Source organism: Aptenodytes patagonicus, chromosome 11, assembly GCF_965638725.1.
Source record: "Aptenodytes patagonicus chromosome 11, bAptPat1.pri.cur, whole genome shotgun sequence".
Taxonomy (NCBI): Eukaryota; Metazoa; Chordata; class Aves; order Sphenisciformes; family Spheniscidae; genus Aptenodytes; species Aptenodytes patagonicus.
This window is the reverse complement of record NC_134959.1, coordinates 18,196,353-18,220,725: the sequence shown is the minus strand read 5'-3', so window position 1 is coordinate 18,220,725 and position 24,373 is coordinate 18,196,353. Positions and strand designations below refer to the sequence as shown.

The following is a 24,373-nucleotide window of genomic DNA, read 5'->3' as shown; positions in this document are numbered from 1 at the left end:
TGAAGCTGAATGTGTTAAGATGGCTTTTATCCAACCTCTTCACCACACACCCAATAACTTAAATAACATAGGCACTATTCAGATTTACAGTCTTCAGTAGATTTCCATATTACTTTAAAAGTATTCAGGTTTTAGCTACTGTCTTCTTTTCAAGTAGTCTTAAATCAAGTAATTTTGTTTACCTTTAGACAGAAATGATGACAAAATCCTTAAAAATGCTGATTTTAATGTAAAACAACAAAGAATTGGCTGCAAAAGTGTGCAGAACAGTAAACAAAATTACAAAAACTCCAAATTAAACTGAAAAAAGAGCTTTCCTCTTTCCATTTTCCATGTTGCTATCTGCCCACTCCTGTTCTAAATGGCCACCACTTTTGTGTGCCATCAAGAGAGTAATTTTCTCACGTTTTTCATTACCAACCAGAAAGGAAGACCAGGAGACAAAAAGCCACCCAAACTACCTCCAAAAAGAACAATACACAAGGAGCTTTTTATTCACCTTAATCCAAACACCCAAGATGAGCTTCAGCATGCCTATCCCAAGCACACTGAGAAACCAGCAAGGTAAACATCTCTTACTTAGCAAGAAAAAGCAATGAGACCTTAATGGTAGCTGGTTCTTGTCAAAACTTAATCTCAGTTAAAGTGTTCCTTCTACACCTCTCAAGGGAGTGGCCTTGTAAGAAAACATTTTTATAATTAAAAACAAAAGCCCTTTCATCCTCATGAAGTTTACTATTGCCACCATTTCCTTACATTCTCCCTCTCAAAATCTCTCCGTTTGTTTTTTGTCCCAGAGTCAGAAGTCATTACAGTTGTGAAGGGTTGTAAACTGCAGAACCGTCCACGGTCTATTTCTTGTACTCTTCTGCTACTTAGAGGAGTCACTTAACCTACTGAAGTGATGAAAGCCGAGGGCAAGTAGGCAAGAACTATGCAGAACTAGCATGAACCTGCCCACCTTTTGGCTCAACGCCTCACTTCTGCAATTACCTACAGAAAGGAAAGCTGGGCTAGGTCAGAGAAACAACCACAGATTAAACAAAGCACAGAGACAGATTCTCTTCCACAACATGTTTTAACAGCGTAATTTACCAAATTCTACTCAAATTTTGTAGTACATTGAGTGCAATGGTAAAATAAAATTCACTTAGAAGCAAAGCAGCTTATTCAGAGTATGAAGGCTCCTGGAACAACATGCCACAACTGATCACTGTCCTGGTCAGTACCAGGAAATGATTCTATGATAATATTGGCAACCTCCTTTTTAAATTTTTTTTTAGTTTTTAAAAAACCTATGCATTTTCACTGCTCGTTCATGGCAGAACAATGAAGTATTGTGAAAGATGACAGATGTGAAAAAAAGATCTGATTTGATTCCCTATTAATAGGGTAATACTGATCATGAACTATCTTTAAATCAAAACAGATTGCATATTCAGAAAGGCTAGCATCTAAGATCTCTATTTACCATAGTTTTATTCACTAGAAGCAGTTAAGTTTAAAAGTTTACTCAATCTCTGAACATGGCTTTTTTTTAGTATTCCTTGATACCTAACAGAGTAACCAAAATGTTTTCAATGTTTTTAATTTCAGCGAGACAAAAAAAATCGGCTCTTAATATATGTTAAACTATACTGACATAAATTGGGAAAAGTAATTTATTTTTAACATCAACAGCTAGGGAGTCACTAATACCATTAAAACCAGTACTGACTGCACAGCGTATTTCCAGTTAAATTAAAGGGGGGCATACTTGTTCCTCTTCAATTCAAACCAATTTAAATATTTTTACGTCAGTTTCAATGAACTACTTTAACAGCTTTCTATTCCAGAATCTCCAATATAAAAGAGTACTTGAGCATATATGCAAGCCTAATGAAACCACTCCTGTTGAATCTAGTTTTCTCAATTAAATATTCCTGAACAAAATCCTCCCCCCAAATTGACAAGGAAAACTAGATGCCTACAGAACAGGAATTTATCAAAAAGAGGCAATGGTTTGAAAATAGAGGTCACAAGCCAGAGGATCCTATTGGGGACCAACAGGATTCAATTTCAGGCAAAGGAAAAAACCCAAAAAAGCAAAAAAAAAAAAAAACAAAAAACACACACACAACACAAAAACCCCACACCCAAAAAAACCCCACCAAAAAACATTTTTCCCCAGAAGTCTCCTAAAAAAATTTCTGGAGAAAGAACATAGCATCCAAGAGCTTCACAGGGATAACCACTAAAAACCAAACCAGCAGGGAGCATAAACTTTTGGTAGGGATCAAACAGAAAAAGTTGCAAGACACATCTCTAGAAACATAAGCATAGCAGTAATTTTTTATCTCGAGTCTGGCTATTAGTAGAAGAGGCAGGACTAGACCCAGTGTAAAGCTCAAGACAAGGGAAATTCTCATCAATTTTAATGGAGTTAAAGTCAACAGAAACTGCTATCAACATACAGCAGAACGACAGCCTGGTTAGAGACAGCAGTGTGCTGCCAAGGACATCCTCAACTGCAGCCAGGAGCATACCTCTGTCCCCAAAAAGCAAGGTTGGGTCGCCATTTCCGAAAATCTCCTGAAATCAGTCAAAGCCTTTACACATTTGCAATTAACTATGTTAAGCCAAAAAGCACACCGGGCTGGCACCCTAAAACATGCCTCTTGTGTAGTATCTGGAGTTGATCAGATTTCATAATACCACATGATTGCAGGTCAAAGAGTCCTCCATAGGATGATATAAATCGGAGCTACAACACAGACACATCAAAATAAATTCGCCTAATCTTTGAGTTTAGTAAGAACAATTTTTTAAAAAAGACAGTAAGACACGTCTGATTTTGTCACTCATATGTTCCCTAAATTAATTTACCTGCCTTCCCTGTGACAACTTGTGTTCTGTAACAGCTGGTTGATGCTTTTAAGACTTGCAAGAACTAAAGTTCCTGCTACAACAAAATTTACACATCAAGCTGACCCATACCTGGGCCTCATGAGCAGCTGCTACAAAGATTTAGAAAGAAGAAAAACAACCCAAATGTACTGCATCTTCTAGCACTATTTCTTATCCTTCTGAAGTATAAAAACAGGTACTGTAAGCCATAGCATGTTGCAAGTCACGAAAAGCAGAATAGCTAGGTTTTTCTAGTAAGTTTGCTTAAAATACTATTAAAGAACTCTCCTTCTATATGTGTAGTACTCAATAAAAAAGATGGTACAGTGAAACATTTGTTTTTAAGATTACTTTTAAGATTATTTTAAAAACCTATCCGTCAGAACTCTCTTTCTGAAACAATGTTTCAAACTATAAGAAAAGAAACAAAATGCTCAGAACCAAAATATTTGGGATGTTGTCTTTAACAGGAAGACCAACTTCTCTTTTCTTTCCAACATATAAACTAAAACTAAATTGTGAAGTCATGAATATCCCTGAAAAGAGGCCTTCCTATCAATCTATGAAACTAGTTCTGGTTTGCAATTCAATACGCTATTGAATAGCATTATGTGCACATAGATGATATGCTACTAACATTGAAATTACTTTCAAATACAGACTAACTCCTGAAAAGGCAGTACGTAAAAGATGGGAACATTTTCCTAAGATATAAATTAAAATGCTAGCCTTCACAGTAAGACATCAAGGGAGCAAAAAACCCAAGTAAGTGCAAACAGAAGCCAAATAACACACACAAAAGAAAACCTGCCACATTTATGAAAGAAAAAAAAATAATCAATCTCTACTACAAATTACACAGCTTTCAAAAATGTAAGACTTGTCAACTGCTTCTAGCCTAAAGCTACATTCCTAGATTCATTTATCAAACTTATTCAAATCAACATAAGAATTCTCAGTCTCATCATCCTAGAAATCCACTCACTTGTATTTATTAGCCTTAAGAGTTCCCAAATTCAATCCACTCAACACTGTCTTGGAAATCCATGTAACCAGAAACTTGTGCTATTTTTTTAACCTGATAATGAACAAAGAAAACAATACCTCTCCAGATGTGGGAGGCTGTTAGGTAGACAAAGTGCTGGAAATTATTTTGATCTCTCTATATATTTAGAATTAACATAACAGCTAAAAGAAATTGTAAAACCTGAGTGCACAAAGCACAGACATCTGGACAAAAGCCACATGAATTCCAAATGTACTTCAGATTCTTTGGCTTCAAAACCATACTACTGGTTAACATCTTTACAAGTTCTGCTTCTCTATCAGTAATAACACTTCACTAACACTTTATAGTGTTGATTTTCTACAAAATGTCTCAAGATGAAGCGCTGTTCTGGAAGTTTTAGAGGCAATGGTATGTTTGAAGCAACTCCAAAATTCAGACTTTAGATAATAGTGTTAGACAAAGCATATTAGTGGTTACTGGTGCCAGTGGATAGTCCCACAATGAGCCCACTTGCACCCTCTTTGCATTTGAGGCTGTGGTTCCATGTGCAATTATTTTTCCTCTACTACAGAAAATGATGCTTCCCACTCCTTCCTCTTTCCGCACCACTGTTTCTATGGTACACAATTCTGTACAACTAAGAGGAAAACTAAATGAGGAACTTTTAGGCCTGAAAAACACCTCCAACAAAAAAAGTACAAAGTTTCTCTGCACCTGAATGAGTTTCCCAGTTCAGCTCATAGCAAAAATGGTTGCATTAACACAATACAAAGTGGAAGAATAGGAGCTTTTTTCCATAAACTTTTTTTCCCTTAAACTAATTATACTTTAGGCATATACTGAACTACAGCTTTAACGGTCTATAGTATGGGCTGCTGTCTTTAGAAGACAATTTGAGATGGGTTTTGTTTTCTGTTTTTTCTGTAATTAGGTACCACTTCTTCCAGGCACTAAGCTTGCACAATTACATCAGTACTCTCACATTACTGAATTGCTTTATAGTTCTTCAGTGTTAACAAGACATCTGCTTGCAAATAGTTATTTAGACTATTCAATCACACTTATTGTGCAAAATCATTAAAAAAAATTATCTATTTTACTTACTTTTATCAACTAGTCTCACCTTGGTATCTATAGGATTACTCCTGTAAATTGACCTAGCCAGAAGCTTCCTTCCTATGCTTGCCATCTATTAACTACTTTTTACACAGATGCTTCTCTTTTGGCACATTTTAAAGACAATTATTGCAGTCATTTAATGTGTGTGCAATTATCTCAGGAAAAATGATATTCTTAAATTATAACAATCATTACAACAGCAAGTACTTTGTTTTAGAGAGGAAACATACACAAAGAATTGGACAGCGTAATTATTTGCCAAGTGACGAAGAGACTTAAGAAAAGCATTAGTGATAGCAAAAAAGATTCAAAAAAAGAATGATGAAACAATTGAACTCTACCCAACAGAGATGGTAATTACTAACAAACTCATAAAGCCTTTAAAACAGTAAAGCAGATACTCTGGTGCATTTTCCCTGTCCTTAAAAGTCCAGAAATTTGTCCTTCCCTTACTATACAGCTGTATTTGAAAGGAAAACCAAAGCAACTGAAAAATGGAGAAATTAAAAATTATAATAAATATTCATCAGTAAATGTGTTACAAACTTATCTCGCAAACATGTACTTCCTTTCCCCAACCTATGCAATTTGTCATTTTAAAAAGAAATAAAATGTATAAAATGCTTATATAAAACTTAGATAAAATATATACAAAAGGAAATGCTTCATACACATTCAACTACAAATAAAGCTATCAAAATATTGCTACCTTCAATGATGAATACATCATTGGCAAAAAACCATAGATTAGTAGTAAAAACATATTATACACAGCTATAGTTTAAAAGACTTAGTTCATTCCAGGAACTGCACTACTCGAGCTCAAAGATGTTGCCCTCCTCCTCTCATTAACTCTGTGCATTTGACACAGCTTTGCCACTTTCACTCCCCCCCTATTTGTGCAGACCTTTCTGAAAATAACGGAAAGAAAGCAAAAAAGCTGGAAAATACGGTACAAAGAAGGTTGGTGGAAGGATTACTTTCATTACTTGTACATACATGATAAACCTACTAGGTGCTGGGAGATGACAACTGAATTCTGCTGCCTCACTGTGGTAGAGACAATTTATTAAGCTCCTACAAGGAAGATGAAAATTGTTCTTTAAGCACAGAAAACTAAACCCAGAGTATACAACTCCTAGAAATGTTTAAAAGGAAAGTTCAGACAAAGATTTACATTTCTTAATATGATGATGCCACCCATAAAATTAACCATAATTAAAGAAACAAGAACAATGTAAATACAGTGGATATGCTTAATGGGACCTATACCAACACTATTAAGCATTTTAGGAAAAAGAAGAAGGTTTTAGGGCTCTCTCGGTTTGGGGGTTGTTTTTTTGGCGGGTGTGGGGTGTGGTTTTTTACATTTCAAGATTACAAGATATGATTTTTAATGCCCCCCCCCCCCCAACCACAAATGCTTACTGGAACAGATGTCTAGATTTCAGTTTTCAGATGATGCAAAGTAGAGCACATTTTGAGACATGTATTTTGTTATGCTCAGTCCCACTGAAAACTGTCATCCACTGCTTCACAAGCAATATATATAGCCAGTCTCTTCTACAAAGAATTTACGTATAGTGTGATCAGTTCATTACTTTAAAATATTTCTCATTACAGGCTCACTTACAATTAAACTATACAAAATGTAAGAAATAAACTCTGACAAATACTCTATCCTTGACTTTTATACATCTTCCATAACTGTATCTATCAAGTAATTGGCTTGTTGTACCTACCATAACTAGCCCAGAAAATACATCACTGGTTACTATGTATTTCTCCCATAAAAACTTCACAGTGCAAGATTTCATATACAAGAAGAACAGCAACCAATGACAGAGTAAGAAGTTTAATAAGTAAGAGGTTTTAAGTGGAATAATCCAAGGGATACTTATCTACAATCAATTTAGAGTTGCTATAAAATGGAGGCATCTGCTAACACAGTCAAAGGTGAAAGGCCTGAGACTATTCAGGACGTGCATCTCAGCAGCACATAAGCCTGGACTTTGATCAGGTGAAACTTAGTTCCATCTATGATGATACGCTCATATATGAGGTTATGCCATTCTGATATATGCAGATGTCCCAGGGTATGACACCAACCAAGCAATCATCTACAATGTTCAGACTTTCTTTGCTAAACTTTCAACAAGAGCAAGACAAATTTTCTCCAAAAATAGAGTGTCGTCTGGTGCTATAAAACAAGCGGTAGGAAAGCTCGTGCTTGCGAGCACAAAAGCACTTGCATGTTTCAAGTCAGTTCAAAAAAAAAAAAAAGTCAGATGTAAGATACTGGAATTCATGAATATACTGAATTATCAAGTTAGGTGCCAAACTTTTCATCACAAAAGGGAAAAAAAGATTCACCTGATTTAAGAACTAAGACTACCACCTTGTCCTATAGCACTTAAGATTATTAATGGAATATTATTTTCCAGTTTAATCTCAATTGTTCTGCTTTCATGTATGTAGCCAGAAGAGATTAAAATGCTTATTACAAAATAACATACACAGTGAGATGGTTGTAAACTTCTCTTAGGACAGTTTATACTTCAGATTATCTTTCCAACTTCCTTTTTCTTCTAAACATGCAGAACTGAATGTTGAAGCCTGTATTTTTTTCGTCTTTTTTCAACTTTACGAAAAGCAAATAGATTATTTAGCTTTAGCAAACTCAAAACAGTTTTAAGTGGAGTTAAAAAGATCAGAAGTGTTATATTGGTCAAAGCTGAGGCTACACAAATCTTCACTGCGTTTCTCCACTTTACTTTCTGTTCTCAAACTAACTCTGATGAAAAATGCATGATGTAAGATTAAGAGGCACGATTTATTTATAATTGTAATCTAATTACAGCAGGCATAGAAAGTATAATAGCAGCGTAAGACATTCTAGATTGTTTTTAATTCTGCAGTATTATTATACTGAACAGATTGGATTAATTTTTAAATTAGTTTCTATCAAAAGAATAGCTGTACAAGTAAAAATGTGATGAGTATGCTTGCTTTCAAATAATGAAACAACAAGTATTTAATGTTCGTTCTTAATTTTATATAACCTCAGCATAACTGTAGTTAAAGATCTATGGTTGTCTAATGTTGGGTCCATTCCAATAGCTACAGTTCATTAACTATTTCATAAAATAAAGTTTTCCTTTCTGAAAAAAAATCTCAATCATTATCAAAATAAAACTGATGAAAATAATTAAATCCACTAGTAATCGTTTCCTCAATGCGTACAAAAGCCAGTATGAGACATTGTCTTGTTAAATAATAAACATTTCACCTTAACTATTACATATGAAAGTTATCAAAATCCCTTCCCACCTAACTCCTCGCCCAAAAACAACCAGTTTCAGTAAGACCAGTATTCCCTCCCATCCCCTACCTCACCTTTTTCCTCTCTGGTTAAACCACACACATTTGTAAAAAGCTCAGACAGAACAAACTCATCTTGAACTTGAAATTCTACAAAGCAGTCAAAGAATAAAAGTGAGAATTAGAACCGCTCTTAGAATTGCAATCAGACAAAAGACAGATCTGAAACACTTCTTAACTTCAGTAATTGCTACACTTTTCTATTACTATTCATATTACACACACTGCTGATTTAAAGAGGCTTCGACATTGTTTGCTTCTGTCACTCCCCCAACAACACATTCCTCACAATAGTTTGACAGCTACTGCTTCACAACCAGTTTCTGAAGGAAACATTAAACATCCATCTGATTAGGTAAACTCAAGGTCAGAATCCAATTTATACAATTTATTGCATACCCCAAAATAATAAAAGTCAAACCAAGCAGTTTTGTAACTACCTGTTTTCTGTCCGTTTCATTTCAAAGTTCCAGGAGAAAAATGTAAAAAAAGTTTAAATACTGTAAAGTTGCTTTGTTTTCACATGATGATAAAAACCAAAACCAAACCCCCAAAAACTTAAAACACTCTCCACGGGCCTTAGAACTTTCCCTCTATTCCTAGTTAGAAAACAAAGCGCTAAAACTGACGGTCATCAAGATCGAAGTAAGTCTTGAAAGGTTCTGATGTATACAACAGAAAAGTCACAGCACCAGAAAATTTTATTAGACCCACTTTTCACCGCCTGGCTTGTATCCCACATGCTCCTCACAAACGATACTAACCCCTGGATTTCTCGCCACCCCCACTTTTCCCGGAACCCGCTTCCTCTTCACCCTTCACCCCGAGCGTGCTCACGGGAGACCAACAGCCTCCACGCTACTGTTCACAACTCTGGGCTCCGCTGCTCCGCTTCCTGGCAGGGAGCTCGGGCCCTGCTCCCTCTGCAGTACTGTGCACACAGCAATAAAGAGGATCATGTTTCACTAGTAGCTACTATACCACGTGTCTTCAGGTTACCGAGATAACTGACAAGAGTAGCTACTTGGGCTGTGCCCTCTTCTTCACCCTCCCCGACCTGAAAAATAAGAAGTGTTTATCGAAACCAACAGAATGCATCTACTGTATCATTCAGTGAATCAAGCTAATCTCAAATACACAGCCGTATCCATGTTCTATTAACATCACACCACAATTGTACAGAAAAAGTTTCACTAGTAGGAATTCAAAATTACACGCTCCATAAACATAAGCAGAAGTTGTAATGGAGAAGCAATCTACTGAACCAAGACCAAAGATTAAATGTGTTAAACCCTTTTCTCTACACTAATGACATGAAGTTAAGGGCGGGGGAAAAGTGTTACATTGCCTCCTTCACAGGCCCGTGTCCTGCAAGCTAAGTAGAAACAAGAGTCAGTAATTAAGTTCCTTTCCCTCCCAATAAGACCATTCTGTCCAGTAAGACACCATTCTAGATTCTCAGGTAGAGAGAATATTGGTAGCAAGAATACAGAGAAGTAATACAGTTATTACAACCTTTTTAAAGCTCTCTGCATGTATATATTTGATGTCAGAGTTGCCCCTATTTTGAAATGCAGAGATTGAAAATTACAAAACATTTATATTCCCTCTCCTTTCCCAAATACAAGCTAAATTCCTACTAGAATTTAAAACAGGAGTTTAAAATAAAAATTCCTACTTTCACCATTCAGATGTACATGGATTTCAACAGACAGTCTCACAATTTTGGAAACCCTAGATAACCAGCAATGGCAGCTGAATATGTGCATTTATCACACAGAAGCTACAGCTCCTTCTGCCAAACCATCTAACTGAAGAAGTTTCAGTCATTCCTGTCAAATCAAATTTGGGCTGGAAGCTACCAAGCAGTGCCAAACTATGATAATATTAAGGTATTAACTTACAGGTAATGCAGTCACTGATACCACTCTTCAAGCATTAACAAAGAAAGCCACTAAACTAGCCTCCAAAACCATAGCAACAGCTTTAAAGACTGATAAATTTTAAAAGCTGAAAGAATAATTATTTGTCTTCCGTTATTAAGTCTCTCCTATACTCAGGATGTATTTTCTTTTGATTTAGGAATTTTTTGCGCTGAAAAATCTGCAAGAATCTCACATATGCTGAGATTTCTAGTAGCTGTAATAAAAACATGATTTTGCTGGTTACAGTGTTGTGAAAAAATAACTTTACTTGCCCTATTTTGTTTGGTTTTGAAAAGCTTAGCTACTCTCCTAAGAGACCAAAGCAAGCCAGAAGCACCAGTCTATATTTCAATTTATTGACGCTTACACACTTCCTGTAAAAGAGATGATGATACCGATGAAGGTCAGCATTAAAAAAAAGTGGACTTAATATCTCAATTAAAACTATTTGAAAATTCACTACGTTACATGTGTTATGAGAAAGCACTCGTAAGAAACAGGCTGAAGGATTGAAGGATTGTCTTTCTGAACTCTTCAACGCTCACGCAATTTTAATTTCTCTCAGATAATCTGAAAAGTGCTGTCTGCAAAGTTCGTTTCTCTTGTATACCATTAAAAAAAGTATAATATAATTTTTATGCTATCTTGTCCTCCACGCGGAGGGCTTTAATACTTGCAGTAGATGTGCACATTACACTAAAACAACTGCAGTTTTTTGGTTTAGCCAAAAGTAACAAAATCAAACATAGGCATAGCCTTTTATGTTTTCTATTATTACTAATCACATCGAAAACAACAACTAAAAAGTTTGTATTTTTAGCCAACGAGCACAAGCACAAAGATACCAAGCAAAGGACTGAGTAACAACAAAACCAGTGCAATTCTTCCAGGAAATCAGCCATACAAGCCTTTTTAAAGCTCTTAAAAATACGTTGCTATAAGTACTTTAAAAGACAATAAGCCATTGTATTTGCACCAAAATCGTAAAACAACCAATTTTCTCTGCTGTATTTGGGAAATATAAGCAGCAGAAGGACCAGCACCATTTTCTCTGAATAAGTATTTCAGCTCATATAGATCTTGTTTTCTACAATGGCAAGAAAACAACAGGAGAAAGGAAGGCCTGCATCAACAGTTTTTTTTTTTTCTCCTAAACTAGCAGTTACTTAAGACTTCTTCAGGGTCAAATAACAACAGCTCAGAGACTCCAGTTATCGTGCTCTGGCACAAGCACCAGTCACTATTATTCATTTCACCAGATCAACCAAATCAAACAGCTCAAACCCCCACCCCCCAAATCCCTACATACCTGTCCTTGTAAGGTGACACGACTTCTGTCTTGCAGATGCTGATTAGAAACTGAAGAATGCCAAGGATGGATCTGACTTTGAGACTGTGCCCGAACAAGATCAGATGACTGTGTTACTTGCTGTGGGGTTATATGGCGTTCTAGGTCATGCTCTAAAACATGGCTTGTGCTATCCTGGACAAACGCAGAATCATCAAACTGTGGCAGAAGGTCTTCCTGAAGGAGGTCATCCGGGTCAAGTCCTGTAAATGGTTCATTATGAGTCTCGACCTGATGAAGTAAGTTGTCATCTAAAGATGTAAAACCGTTGCTTTCAATAGGGTCAGTGAAATGGCTTATCTGAGAAGCAGAACCAGCAGAAGCTGGAAAATTAATATTCACAGGAGAGAGTTTTGAACTACTAAAGTTGCCCTGAGGATGCGCAGAATGCAACATTTGAAAACTATTTGAATTCAAAGGTGTATTAGGATTCAACATGTGCTCAGTTGTTTCTTGCTTGGTCCCTGTTTGAGATGTAAAGGCATCGCTTCCAGTGAAGTCAGAGATAGAGTGTGTCTGCTGGCTAGTAGAAAGAGCTGTTGTAGACTGAAGAAGGCTGGTAGGAGAAATGTGGTTGTTAGAGTAAGAATAAGGAGATGAAAATTGTTGGCTATTATTGACAGAACATGGAGTAATAGTTGGGGACTGTCCATCAAAATTTCCTTCTTGATTCCCACAAAAATGTATTGAAGCACTTGCAGTTTGAGAAAACTGTTGAACAGACAGAGGCTGCTGTGAAGTTGATGGATTAGAAACTGGAGGTGGATGGTTAACACTGACTCTGTGAGAAGTAGATACGTTAACTTCCATGAAGTCTTTTGGCTGACTCAGAGCATCTTGCCCCGTGTTGTTTCTGCTTTGTTGCGACCGTAGCGAGGCACACTGATGCTGCGGTTCATTAGCCTGAAATAAGGCAAAGTCATGGTGTGCTACAAAGCTTTTGTTTTGCTGCATAGACTGAGAATGTCCTTGGTGAAAGGGGGACCCATTTTGATTCGAAACAGTTGTGGCAGTTTGATGACCCCACATAGGACTACCATCAGCCACGTCTGGAAACATCCCATTAGACTGGTTTTGCGGATGAATTGGTGAACAATTGAATTGAGAGTGTGGTGATAAGACGTTGTCAGCTGAGCTATTAAAAGACTGATTTACTGAGTGAAGTTTCAGGGAATCATACTGATTCAGCTGATCAAACTCACTCATCTTTTGTTGATTTTGAGCATCTTGCACATGGTTCAATGAGTCTATGTGCAAAGGTTCAAATTCTGCACCCAAATTCAATTCATCAACAAGTGAAACAGGTCCAGGTTGAACAAAGGCATCATCTGACAAACCTTCTAAGGTCTCACTAAAAAGATTGGCATCATCAAAAAAATCCATCATAGGATCAGTCATCTTGATAGGTCTGTACTGCTTTTTCTCTCAACTCCAAATGGAGTCAATTTTGGCTCTCTGCAGTGAACAGAAACAAATGACATCCAGCGGTCACCACCTTATCCAAGGCATGCCAACATCCATTAGTGCTTCTGATGAAACATTCGTCTTAAAGTGTTAAAGCAGCCTAAGGGAAAGGGGGGAGAAAAAAAAAAAGAAGAAAAAAAGAGAAAAATTACTTTCATGACTCTCCTCATCACTCCTTCCCCTCCCCAACACTTTTATTGATTTTTGGTATTTTGTTCGTAACTTTACAGTTTGTTTAAACCACAAATCAATTATTTTTGTTTATACTCGATGCCCTGTGCATCGTTTTTCTGCCTTACGTAATTAAAGTAATATTTGATGTTTTAAATGTAATGGTTTCATTTTTTTCATTCAGTTTGCTCTATTACCTAAGCACACTTTCAGATTCTCCTTTGCCACTTTCATTAAAACTACCAAATTGTAACAGAACTGGTTTTTTAGTAGTCCAGAATTAAAATTTGTTTGTACAAAGAAATCATGTAATACATAAAATGTACACAATAATTCTGTATGTTTAAACAAGAGACTTGAGAGGTTATAAACTACATATAAAAACAAAGCTACCTTGACTTCAGTAGGAAAAGCAGAGGTACCATTTCTTCTATTTAAGTTGCATTAAGTAACATTCTGAAAAACTATATTTTATCTCACTTAAAGACATAATAGAACTGTTATTTAAAGGAAAGACAAGAGGATGAATACAGTGATACAGTCAAAGATGAACTACCGTTTGTTCAACAACAGAGTTTACACACTTATCTAGTTTTGAAACACAAGTTGTTTTTCTTTTTTATTTATTCATAATACGACTGAGTGATCACTAGTGAATTAGTTTGCAATCAGGGATTTCAGGCAAGAGGAGCTGAGAAGGATGGGTAGTTTAACTTTAGCCTAAAAACTTGCACATTCATAGTGTAATCAAACAGAATGGGAAATGAATGAAAATGTGTCTCTGTGATAATCTACCTCCCCAGATAACTAGTAAACCTCTAGAATAGAGGAGCAATCACTTTAAATGAGCATCTCCATGGAATAATCATTCCGTTATCCTGTCAATACACAGATCTAATTACTATAAAGAAAAAAGGAAAGAAAACAGCCACAGCTTTTAATTCCTGACCCTAGTACTAAAGCTCACCTTTATGCTGCTCTCCTCCATTTCAATTGCAATTCTTCAGTAATGAATTCTCCTAAGAATAAAATAAGTATAGGATTCTTCCAGAAATGGACACCCTGGAAGTGTGAAATATTCTCTGACGGACAAGGTTCATGTTGAACCTATTAAGTACAAACTAGCCTTTGACAAGCTGATGAAAAGCTGTTCTGCTTACACTCCTAGTCCACTGAAAGTATTGTGACCGTAGTCAGAATAAAGCCTAACCTAAATTAATAAACCTTTTTGAGGGTTTGGGTATATAAAACTTCTGGTCTACACAGAAAAAGGACAGATGGATCCTGTCTCACACTGAAAGACACCAATTGGTGACATCTATCACGTATGGATTGGTATGAGTGTTAATTACTATGAGTATAGAGAACAAGCATACTATAAAAAAGGCACAGAAGCTCAGGAAGGTGACAGCTTAGCATAACAAAGGAGCCGTGGATTCCAGATGATACCTGTACAACTTATTGCTTAAAGTTAGGACTTCCTGAAGTCCCAAGGTAAAGAAAGCACAAACATGAAAACTAGACCCCATTATCTTCTAACACTGATTAAGTTGTCTGCTTATGATTAAAAGCAACAGAATGATGACTTTCCCAGTATCAAACACCTTCCAACAGATGATAAACCAACATCAGGATCCAGGCAGATGATGTGGCATGGTTTTAGGTTTTTGTAACATTTGTAATATCATCATCCCTTATCTTAGGATATTTCAATTCAAACGATAAGTCGGGGGAGAGCTATTTTAAAAGATGAGAACCAAATCAGATTAAGTACAAGGAAAGAGTATCAGAAACACAGAACAAATGATTTAATTAAAGAAACCCCCATCTGGGCAAAGACAGATGGAAATTATGGTAGCCATGTGTAAAATGTCATGTTCCAGGCTATCAAGGATTCTACTGTTAAAAACTCAAATCTGAAGCCTGTATCAATAAAAGTTTACATATTGAGAGTGAGTATAAATAGCTCAGCAGATTGCATATAGCACCTTGGTTATGCCCAGAGATAAACTATATTTCACTGTGATTTGTAAGGAGGGCTATTCAATTTGTGCTAACTTGAAAAAAATAGGAAAAAAGATATTTCTTTTGTCTTTAATTATATTGATACAATAGGATGTACAATTTTTTTTACTATTTTTTTTAACATAGGGTAAGTGACACATGGGCCAGCTACTCCATAGCAATTAACTACTATACATGCTCTTGAGTTTAACTACATAGTAGTCTAGAACTCTCAAACTGGACTAAAGCAACCCTGTATTGAAAACACACGTACCAGAGAATCACTTCATGTTTTCTTGATTACTGTGTACCTTTATAGTAAAAAAACGGGAAAAAAGCATGCATAACAGCTGGCATCACTGCAGTTGCAACACAATAACTCTGAGCTTGCCTCACAGAAATTTGCTTTTCTGCTCAAAACCCAAGAAACACTTTTCATCTTAGTTTTTCGTACTTTCTTTCAGCTTAAGGAAAAAAAGGGAGGAAATAAGAGACAAATAATACAAACTCTCTTTATAAAATGCAAAGGCTTTATAAAACAAATAAATCTTAGTAGGTATAAAAAGGAAGCATAACCTGAAGATGTCAGCTTCACTTCAAGGATCCAAGCAAGATGGATAGCACAGATGAACTTCCAAACTGAGAAATCTGAAGGCTAGATACACGAGAAACCTCTCCAGGCTAATTAGACCAACATAAATTTATTATGAAGAAAGCTTCTCTGTGAAGAGGAGATCATGAAGTGACAAAAAACCAACCAACCTGTTTTGGAAAGGATACCACTGTAGATAGCCTAAACACAACTCTGTTGCAAAGACACCTTGTTTTTTGACCAGAGAAGAACTTTTACTCCTAGCCTTTTTCTTCAGTGTCTACAGCGTCCAAGCTATGCTTTTCAGCCCAAAGAAAAGCACAGCTTGGAAATTCAAGGATATTTGATTTGGAGAAACTAGCCTTTCACACAAAGTCATCTTCCAAATTTATTGAGCAATTGTCCTTTTTGTTTCTCTCTGCTGTGCTTGAATATGAAAACATTAGATGCTCAGCTTACAAATTATGAAGGCATATGAAGGCAAATGAAGGCAAACTGTGCTGCATTTCTGAACTTAAGTGGCATGCAAGTATTATTTTTCTGCCCCTTCCTTAGAAAAAACCCTACCTTTTCACATCCAACTTAATGAAACAAAAGTTCTGACATGAAAACTTTACATGCTTTCTGTAAGTGATTCTCTTCTCAATGTCCTTGCTCTCTCTTATATAGAAAATGATGGCAGCTACAATTATGTTTTAACACACTTTCATCCAGCCTTCTCCTTTCCCAAAGAGATTTGTGGTACCAATTCAAACTTTGGACATGCTTTTACCTTCAGCTGGCAAAAAAGCTTTCATGGAAATAAAGGTTTTGAAGACTTTCATCTATTGGACTTGATGACTACAAGTTTAACAATGCAATGGCAGCCAGTGTTTTATAGTACCAGTTCCAAAATACTTCTCATGGAAGATAAGCTCCTATTGGAGCTGCATTTCAATCAGAATGGGGAAACTTGTTTTGAATCCCTACTCAATAAAGCAAACTACAGTAAAAGCAGCAGAATGTGTAAAAAAAAAAAAGGGGGGGGGGGAGGGGGAGAGACGAAAAAGAGCTCTTCATTCTTCCTTAAAGAAAATCTTTGCTTTGTCAAAACTAAGTATTTCAACACAAGCAATCACTGTTATGACAAATAATTCCACTTTACAGCAACCTAAAATTTTATTTCTCTTGGTAAATACAGTTTGACATCTTTGTGCCCTCTTACATCAAGAATTTGTGATGAAGTTACACTTCTTGTAAAAACTAAATTAATTTAATACTATGTATGTCTAAATTCTCTACCACCATTGTATACTGATTTAATATTAATCCTTACCCAGTTTAAAGTGAGCAAGATCCTTCTACAACATCGATGCCTAAGAACTACTTGGAAAAATTTTAGAAAATAACATGAGCACCACAACAGAAGTACAACCTGATGAAGCAATTGAAAGACTACGGTGGTCGTACTTGAATTTAACAAGTTACTGCCCCCTATTAGCTAGAATTGCTTCAACAATATTTACCAACTGTAGGACATTTGGTAAATTTGTAATTTTCTGCAGTGGGCTTTATTTTTTTTTAAATGCACTGGAACCCAGAGACATTCAGCAATGTTTCTTATTAGTATTTAGTTTCTCCCTTTGTATTTTAAACTCTCCACTCGGTACCAATCCAGCTGATTTTATGTAGAAAACTAATCAACAGGAACCACTACTACAGGGCAACTACTAGCTACTGGCTATATAACAAAATCATACATTAGACTCACTATTCTGAAAAAAAAAAAAGTGGTTTTTTTTTTTCTTTAAAAATAAAATGATGTTTTCTAAAATTAATTACCAGGAAATGTCAACAGTATTCCCCAACTTCAGCTGAAACACAGCTCAAGATTTGCCATCTTCAGATATACTGAAACATCTAGAATTTAAACACGGAATTTTTTTCAGATTGCCAACTGTATCATTTGACATCTCACATAAAACATAGCATTTTCTCCAAGAAGTATCAAGTTATTCTGCAAACATGCTTGAATCAGAACAGAAACATCTCCCAGTTCTTCGGGTTTTTTTAAGTCTGGTCACTATTCATTAAATAGAACATCGATACTTCAATCTACTAGTTCTTAATGTTAAGAGATCTATTTTAAATTAAAGATTTAAACCAAAGTATTAGAACAGGGGACCTCGTATTAAAATAGATCTTACGAGTCCAAGTGAATGAAAAAAAACTACTAGTATCTGCTTAACCCATGCTTTTCATTTAAAAGCAAACAATGTTGTATTCTGTATGGTCTAAAACTATCTTTTCAATTACAGACAATATACATCAATGCACTACTGTTGTTCCTCTTAATCTGCAAAAGCAGATCTCATGTACTACTTCTGTAATTCTAACTTTTTTAAACTTCAAGATCTTTTTCAAATTTTACTTATTATATTCAATATCACTTAGAAATGAAACTGGCTACACTCAGCCCCGTTTCATTCCTTTCCTTAAGGAATCCAAGAATGCGTGTGTGCAAGAAGAATGAACCAATACCAGCGCTAGGTTAGGAAACTGAGGTTTCAAGTTAACACGGTTAATGCAAAGGGGGAAAAAACATTCCTTCAAAGGGGAAAAAAAAAAAGAAAAAGAAGAAACTTTCTCCATTTTGGTTGCCCATCAGAGTTTAACAACAACCCTTTATTCTTGTCAGAAAGAAAGACCAAGAAGAAATAGCCTGAAAGTCTCAAAGAGATGATCCCCTCTTATACTACGTTAGTGTGCAGTAGATCTGAGTAGCAAAAAGAAAAGCTGTAGTTACAGACACAAGCAAGAGCAGAAATTAAGGGAACGGTACAAAATTTAAAGACCAGAAGAAAAGGAAAGATAGATTAATTTTACAGAATACATCAAAAAACAATGAACACATAAGAAAACAGAATGGAACAAAGATATCAAATTTTGCTTTCCCAAAAAAATGAAGTGGGAGTAGCAGTAAAATACAAGACAAAAAAAAAACTACTGATGTGTTTTATTTCATTAATTGCATTGTTGATTACTTTTGATGAAGTGACAACAGAAAACAAGCTACTCTAGTTATAAGCAAGTAAATCAGGTAAAGATTCAGCACACGACCATGGCATCCACACTTCTACACTTTGATAGACTAAGTATCACTGCTTCACATGATTGATGTGTGACAGTACCATAGATAAGAGGAAGTCAGTGACTTTGATGGCCATTTTTCACAAAAGAAGTTGAAACAATGGCTATCTAGACAAATAACAGAAGCTATCTCAGAAAGAAGCTAGGGACAAGTTAGCAGACAGAAGGAATTTTAACTGAAGTCATAAAAGCATGACATAACAGAAATCCAGACTAAGGTAAAGGACACAGAAGGGCTAAACACAGATAGTCGTTACTAGGGAAGAGTTTTACATTATATGCATGCAGAGTGTTTTGTTTGGGTTTTTTTTTTTGTTTTGGTTTGGTTTTTGGTTTGGTTTTTTTTTAGGAAAGCAACGCAACCAGGCATAACAGACTTCCTTCCAAACAAGAGATCTGCCACAGAGACTAAAAAAATCTTTGTATTTTCTAAGTTCTGTGTAGCATACAACAGCATGACAAGTTTGTGGCTTTGTATGATTTGCCCATCTATTAGCAAATGGAACACTGTGTCAAAAGAGGTAGACAATACAGCATGTTAAAAACCAGGTACTCGAAAAACTGATCACTTCTGCAGAATATTCAGAGATTATAGAGACATTCCCTCCCCAATATTAAAAAAAGACAATTACACTACCATTATTTGTCAGATTTAATTATAATTAAAGCTTTGGCCAAGTTCAAAAAGCTGCAGTAAATTAAATAATACAGAAGTTACTTCCCACTGATGCGCCAATATAAATGATATTCCATTATAGATTTAAAGATCAATGTAGATGTTAAATTTAAAATGCACAAAGGGACAGCACAATTTCCTCAGAATCCAAAAAATGTAGAAGATTAAAAAGAGGACATTTAGACATTTAGTAGAGATGGAACTCCTTTATTCCCTAACAGAAAGGAGTAAATAAGTCTTTATACAAGAGTGCCATGGTATCTGTAGCTAAATATGGACTGAGAAGATGCATTTTCTCTTACTGTTATCACTAAAATTAGGAGAAAACTTGTTTGGGTAGCCTGTTTCATTAATTAAAAAAAAATACACATCCAATTATATATATAAATACACATTATTTTATTTTAAAATCGCTTTTCATCAGTATGCATTCATAATAATTTTTGAGTAATTAGCCATCCCTTTAGTAAAATCATACCCTCAACACACCGGTTTCGTTTAGAAATTGAAGATTAGGAAGAGAAAGATTTGAAACTGATGGTCCCAAATTAAATTTTCAGGACTAGGTTCCAGTCCATGGCTACAGTTCCAACTCTGAGTAAGAGCACAAAACTGGAGCAAACTGGCTTGTGTGTGCTTGTCATAGTAATTCAGAGTAGTGCGTTGTCATACCTACACTTGTTCTGCTTGCACCAAACACCTCATGTGACTGTTTCCCCCTCTACTCCTCAGACGTGTACAAACTCCCTTCTACCACCTCTCCTCCTTTCTCCTGAAGCAGGTAGCCTCTGGGAAATAAATATTAAAGATTTATAGAAAAAAAAATATTCAGTAACTGTCAATTGTTATGGTCATTCATGAAAGTTCAAGTCAACCAACATGACAAATGACATTTCACTTGGCAAGAAAATCTATCTTCCAACGCAACTAAAGACAAATTTCAACCATTCTCAAAGATGTTTGCCTTCACTGTGAATGAGACAGCTTCTTTGCTGAGAATAGCTTTGCTTAAGCTGAACAGAGCAAAACCACACCAAAGAGAAAGTATATCACAGAACTCTGTATAAAACAGCATGATATCAGAAAGTGCCACAGCCTATGTTTGGGCCAATTACTATACTTCTTTAACATCCATTTTAACATGAATTTTTAACTCAAGGTAAATTTATAAAGTCTCAAAATGATATTTCAGCAATCAGTGCTTAATATATGGAGAGAATACTTCATACATGACAACTTTTTATAATATGATCTTAACTATTTTATTTAGAGACCTACAAAAATTGAAAGTAGTAGCAGCATTTAGAAAAATTCATGTTTTCTAGTGAGATTTTCATGGTTGTTTTGTTTCTACTGTTTTGAAGTGGGGGTGTGTAATACCACAAAGTTTCTTCAGATAAAATACGGTTTATATTATTGAAAAAAAGTGTTGTTGGTTTTTTAATTCCACAAAATTCACATTCTTTCCTTTTATTGCTTTCCAGGACGGAGTTTCTTCAAAGAACAACTCCAAATTCAAAAGTTGTATGGCGAGATGCCCAATTAAAGCCTGTAGAACTGTTGTATGTCTCAGAAAAGGAATCTCAGATCGCAGACCAGTTTTTAAGTTATTTACCTATATACCACCATGCTGTTTCTCTATCTGTAATACTAAGAATTCGAGTGATTTAGTTAGAGCACTGATATTTAGATATATGAATTCCGAAGTTTAGTAATTCGCTTGGGTCAAAATTAAGAGCTAGCAACGGCACCTAAAGAACCCTATACTATAATAAGTATCTGATTAACCTATAAGACACAAAAATAAGTTGCTGCAATCTTCTAAATAAAAAGATATCAAAAGATATTTAAGGAAAGGGCCCAAGTCAAGAGAAAAAATATCCTTACCCATGAATATAGAACACATCTCTTTAACGAAGAATTAAGAAGCTCAGAGATGTGCTTTAAAGCCAGACAGATACCTCATCATTAGAGACCTGAAAATGAAACATGGTAAACAAGTCACACAATAACTAACTTCAGGAGTGTATATTCAAATACAATACTTTAAACTCAAAAATTTAATAGATACCATAAAAATAAGAACACCAGAATTAATACACAATCACTAGTAGTCATGGTTTTATAAATGTCTGATAAACAGGCAAGTAAAATGCCCATTTTGTAGGACCACTGAAAAAAACCCAACCCTACAAACCTCTAAGGTTGAAAGGTAGTTTGTGCCAGAATACTAAAAGTTTTAGGGCAACTTTAAGACAGAATATAAGGACCAAAAAAAAAAAAAAAAGGGTTTGAGGTTAGGTTTTGAACCTGTCAATGCAAAAAGCCCTGCACATATTATCTTTTAACAGCAGTATGCTATTACACACTGACATATATATGTACTTGGCAATAGGAATTGACGCTGCCTTTCTAGAGGAGCATACTTGCATGAGTTTTATCCTACTCCTTGCCTTGACAGTAGGTAGAGGAGCTCAACTTCAAGAGCTTCTCTTTTAAACTGAAAGCAGCTTGAAAACATTACACAGTTTACAGGAAAATGCGCATGGGGTGAAAGTAAAGGCTTCTAGGGCCTGTGTGTAAAAGCCTCAAAGAAAAACACCCTCTAACATTAAAAGACAAACAAAAAGTTAGTATATGAACTTGCATTCTATACCAGTGTGTTTTTCCATAAACAATGCTACCCTTTCAAAAACATGATCATTCTCTCCAAGGCACAGAGCATCCTCCAATTCCAATAAATACAGATTTCCCTCTACCTAAATATAGTTTCTTGATGACAAACTCTTAAACACCTTTGCAAGAAAATTAATACAGTTCAGCCTTTGATCTTTATTAAAAGATAAGATAGCATATATCACTGCATTAAGAAGCAGATTTTAACACAAAGATTATTTCTTCTCCCCACATCTTTGACACAATGTTGTAACATGTCAAAGATATAAATTGGTTATAACAGTTATCAAAAGCCTGCAAAGTTCCAGTAAAAAAAATTTATTCGGTGCATATTTGGTACATAAATTTATCCTCCTTTTATTGCTCTGTAACTTCAAGACTTATTCCAATGTTGCTAAACTAAAATGTCTCTGCTGTACATTAATAGGAACACTTAAATAATGTGCAGAGATTTTTTTCTGAAATTCATAAACAATAGGCATGTGCCCAAAGACATACTTAGGTGAAGGTTGCTAAAATACTTCCATCGTTGTTTGCTATCTATGTGAAGTGATACGAATTTTGTATCAGTACAGCCAGAAAACTTCCTCTAGTTGTTCTCTTTTTCTATACTGGAACCCCCATCATGCAAATAGAGCTCACATCATGCAAAAGTCCTCTTCCCATCCAGAAAGTAGGTTCAGGTTTGAAATTATTTAACTGCCAGGTTTTCTGCAGCATTTCAATATTTTTTTTAATTCCTAAACTTCTCTTTATTTAAAAGGTTTTTTTGGCTAAACAAAGTTATAGTATAAAAGGTTTTACAATATATAAATTAACTGAATAGAGGCATTCAAAAATTTATTTTTAATTGAAAAAAAGAAAAACTGAAAACTTGCAATCAAGTAATTTCTCCTAGCTCTAAGAGTTCAACAGTAAAAAAAGAAACCTAATTCACCTGTAACTACCATATAATACAAACACTATCTTAAGCTCTTGACTATTCAAAACATAGCCGTTTTGGATCCTTCCTCAACTGGATTCTTCGTGAATCCTCAAAATAAAGAGGAAAAAAGTTTCTTACTCTTTAGGACAGTGTCCACTTGCTTGAACAGCTTCCAATATGGAGACAATTGTGGAGTACTTAAAAGTTTGAAAAATCCTATGTTGAAAAGAAGGAAAAAACATATATAACTAAATATACATTCACCAGATCTACGATACATTATTCTAAATATAAAATATAAGAAATACTTCAGATAGCAGAAGAATCACTGATGATTATACTAAGTGCCAAAAGAGAAATACACACAAAAGGAACTTAAAGGTTTCTTAAGAAGCAAAATGGGATCTACCTCTACAGATTCTCAAATAAGCTATATTGCATGTGAACTTTTAATTACATAAATATATATATCTGTATATACCTGTTAAATGAGATATGGTAAAAAAATGTTCTGTAAGTCTCCTTCTTTGGAAGACAGTCTTAATGCTTGCTTTTAAATCTTGAATTGGGAAAATTCACTGATATACAACAAAGCTTAAATAGAACCAGAACTAAATTTGTTATAAGCATGCCTAGATACATATTAAGCTATCTTAGGAAGTTTTTTTAAAATTATCTTCCACAGCCCAACTAATATAGTTTCTCCATAAAATATTTAAAGAAAAATACACATTTCCCTAAGTGCACATGGATTTCCTTATGTTCTTGATGGAATCCTAAAGCATTACTAACAAAAAATTTTTAACAACAGTAATCTTTCTCAGTTTGGACACTAAAACACAGACTTCTATACACATTAGTGTAACAGAAAATAAACTATTCATTTCAATTAGTTCCAAATAACCACTGTATCCCAACTTCTATTTTTTTAAAACATGACGTAAATTTAATAGAACAATTTAGTTTTGTACAAAATCCTTGTGTGCTTTTATGGCTTCAGTCTTTGCAAATACCCTTTAGAAAATTTAACAGCAGCAGTTTAAGAAGTTGTTATTTGCAACCACCTTC

General features: G+C 35.2%; 1 protein-coding gene across 8 annotated transcripts in view; it reads right to left on the bottom strand.

The window, feature by feature from the left end:
* CHD9 (chromodomain helicase DNA binding protein 9) overlaps positions 1–24,373 on the bottom strand; it is a 100,650-nt gene that overhangs the window by 69,054 nt on the left and 7,223 nt on the right. For 4 of the 8 annotated variants that reach the window (XM_076349294.1, XM_076349300.1, XM_076349299.1 and 1 more), the window contains exons 2-5: positions 23,444–23,521; positions 21,592–21,680; positions 20,377–20,492; positions 11,630–13,232 (exon numbers count right to left, since the gene is read on the bottom strand). The exons of 1 other annotated variant lie outside the window; for it this stretch is intronic. In XM_076349294.1, coding sequence (XP_076205409.1) covers positions 11,630–13,066 — 1,437 coding nt within the window. In that variant the 5' untranslated portion in view covers positions 13,067–13,232; positions 20,377–20,492; positions 21,592–21,680; positions 23,444–23,521. The remainder of the gene's footprint in view (positions 1–11,629; positions 13,233–20,376; positions 20,493–21,591; positions 21,681–23,443; positions 23,522–24,373) is intronic. 3 more of the 8 variants (XM_076349296.1, XM_076349297.1, XM_076349298.1) reach the window with 3 other exon arrangements.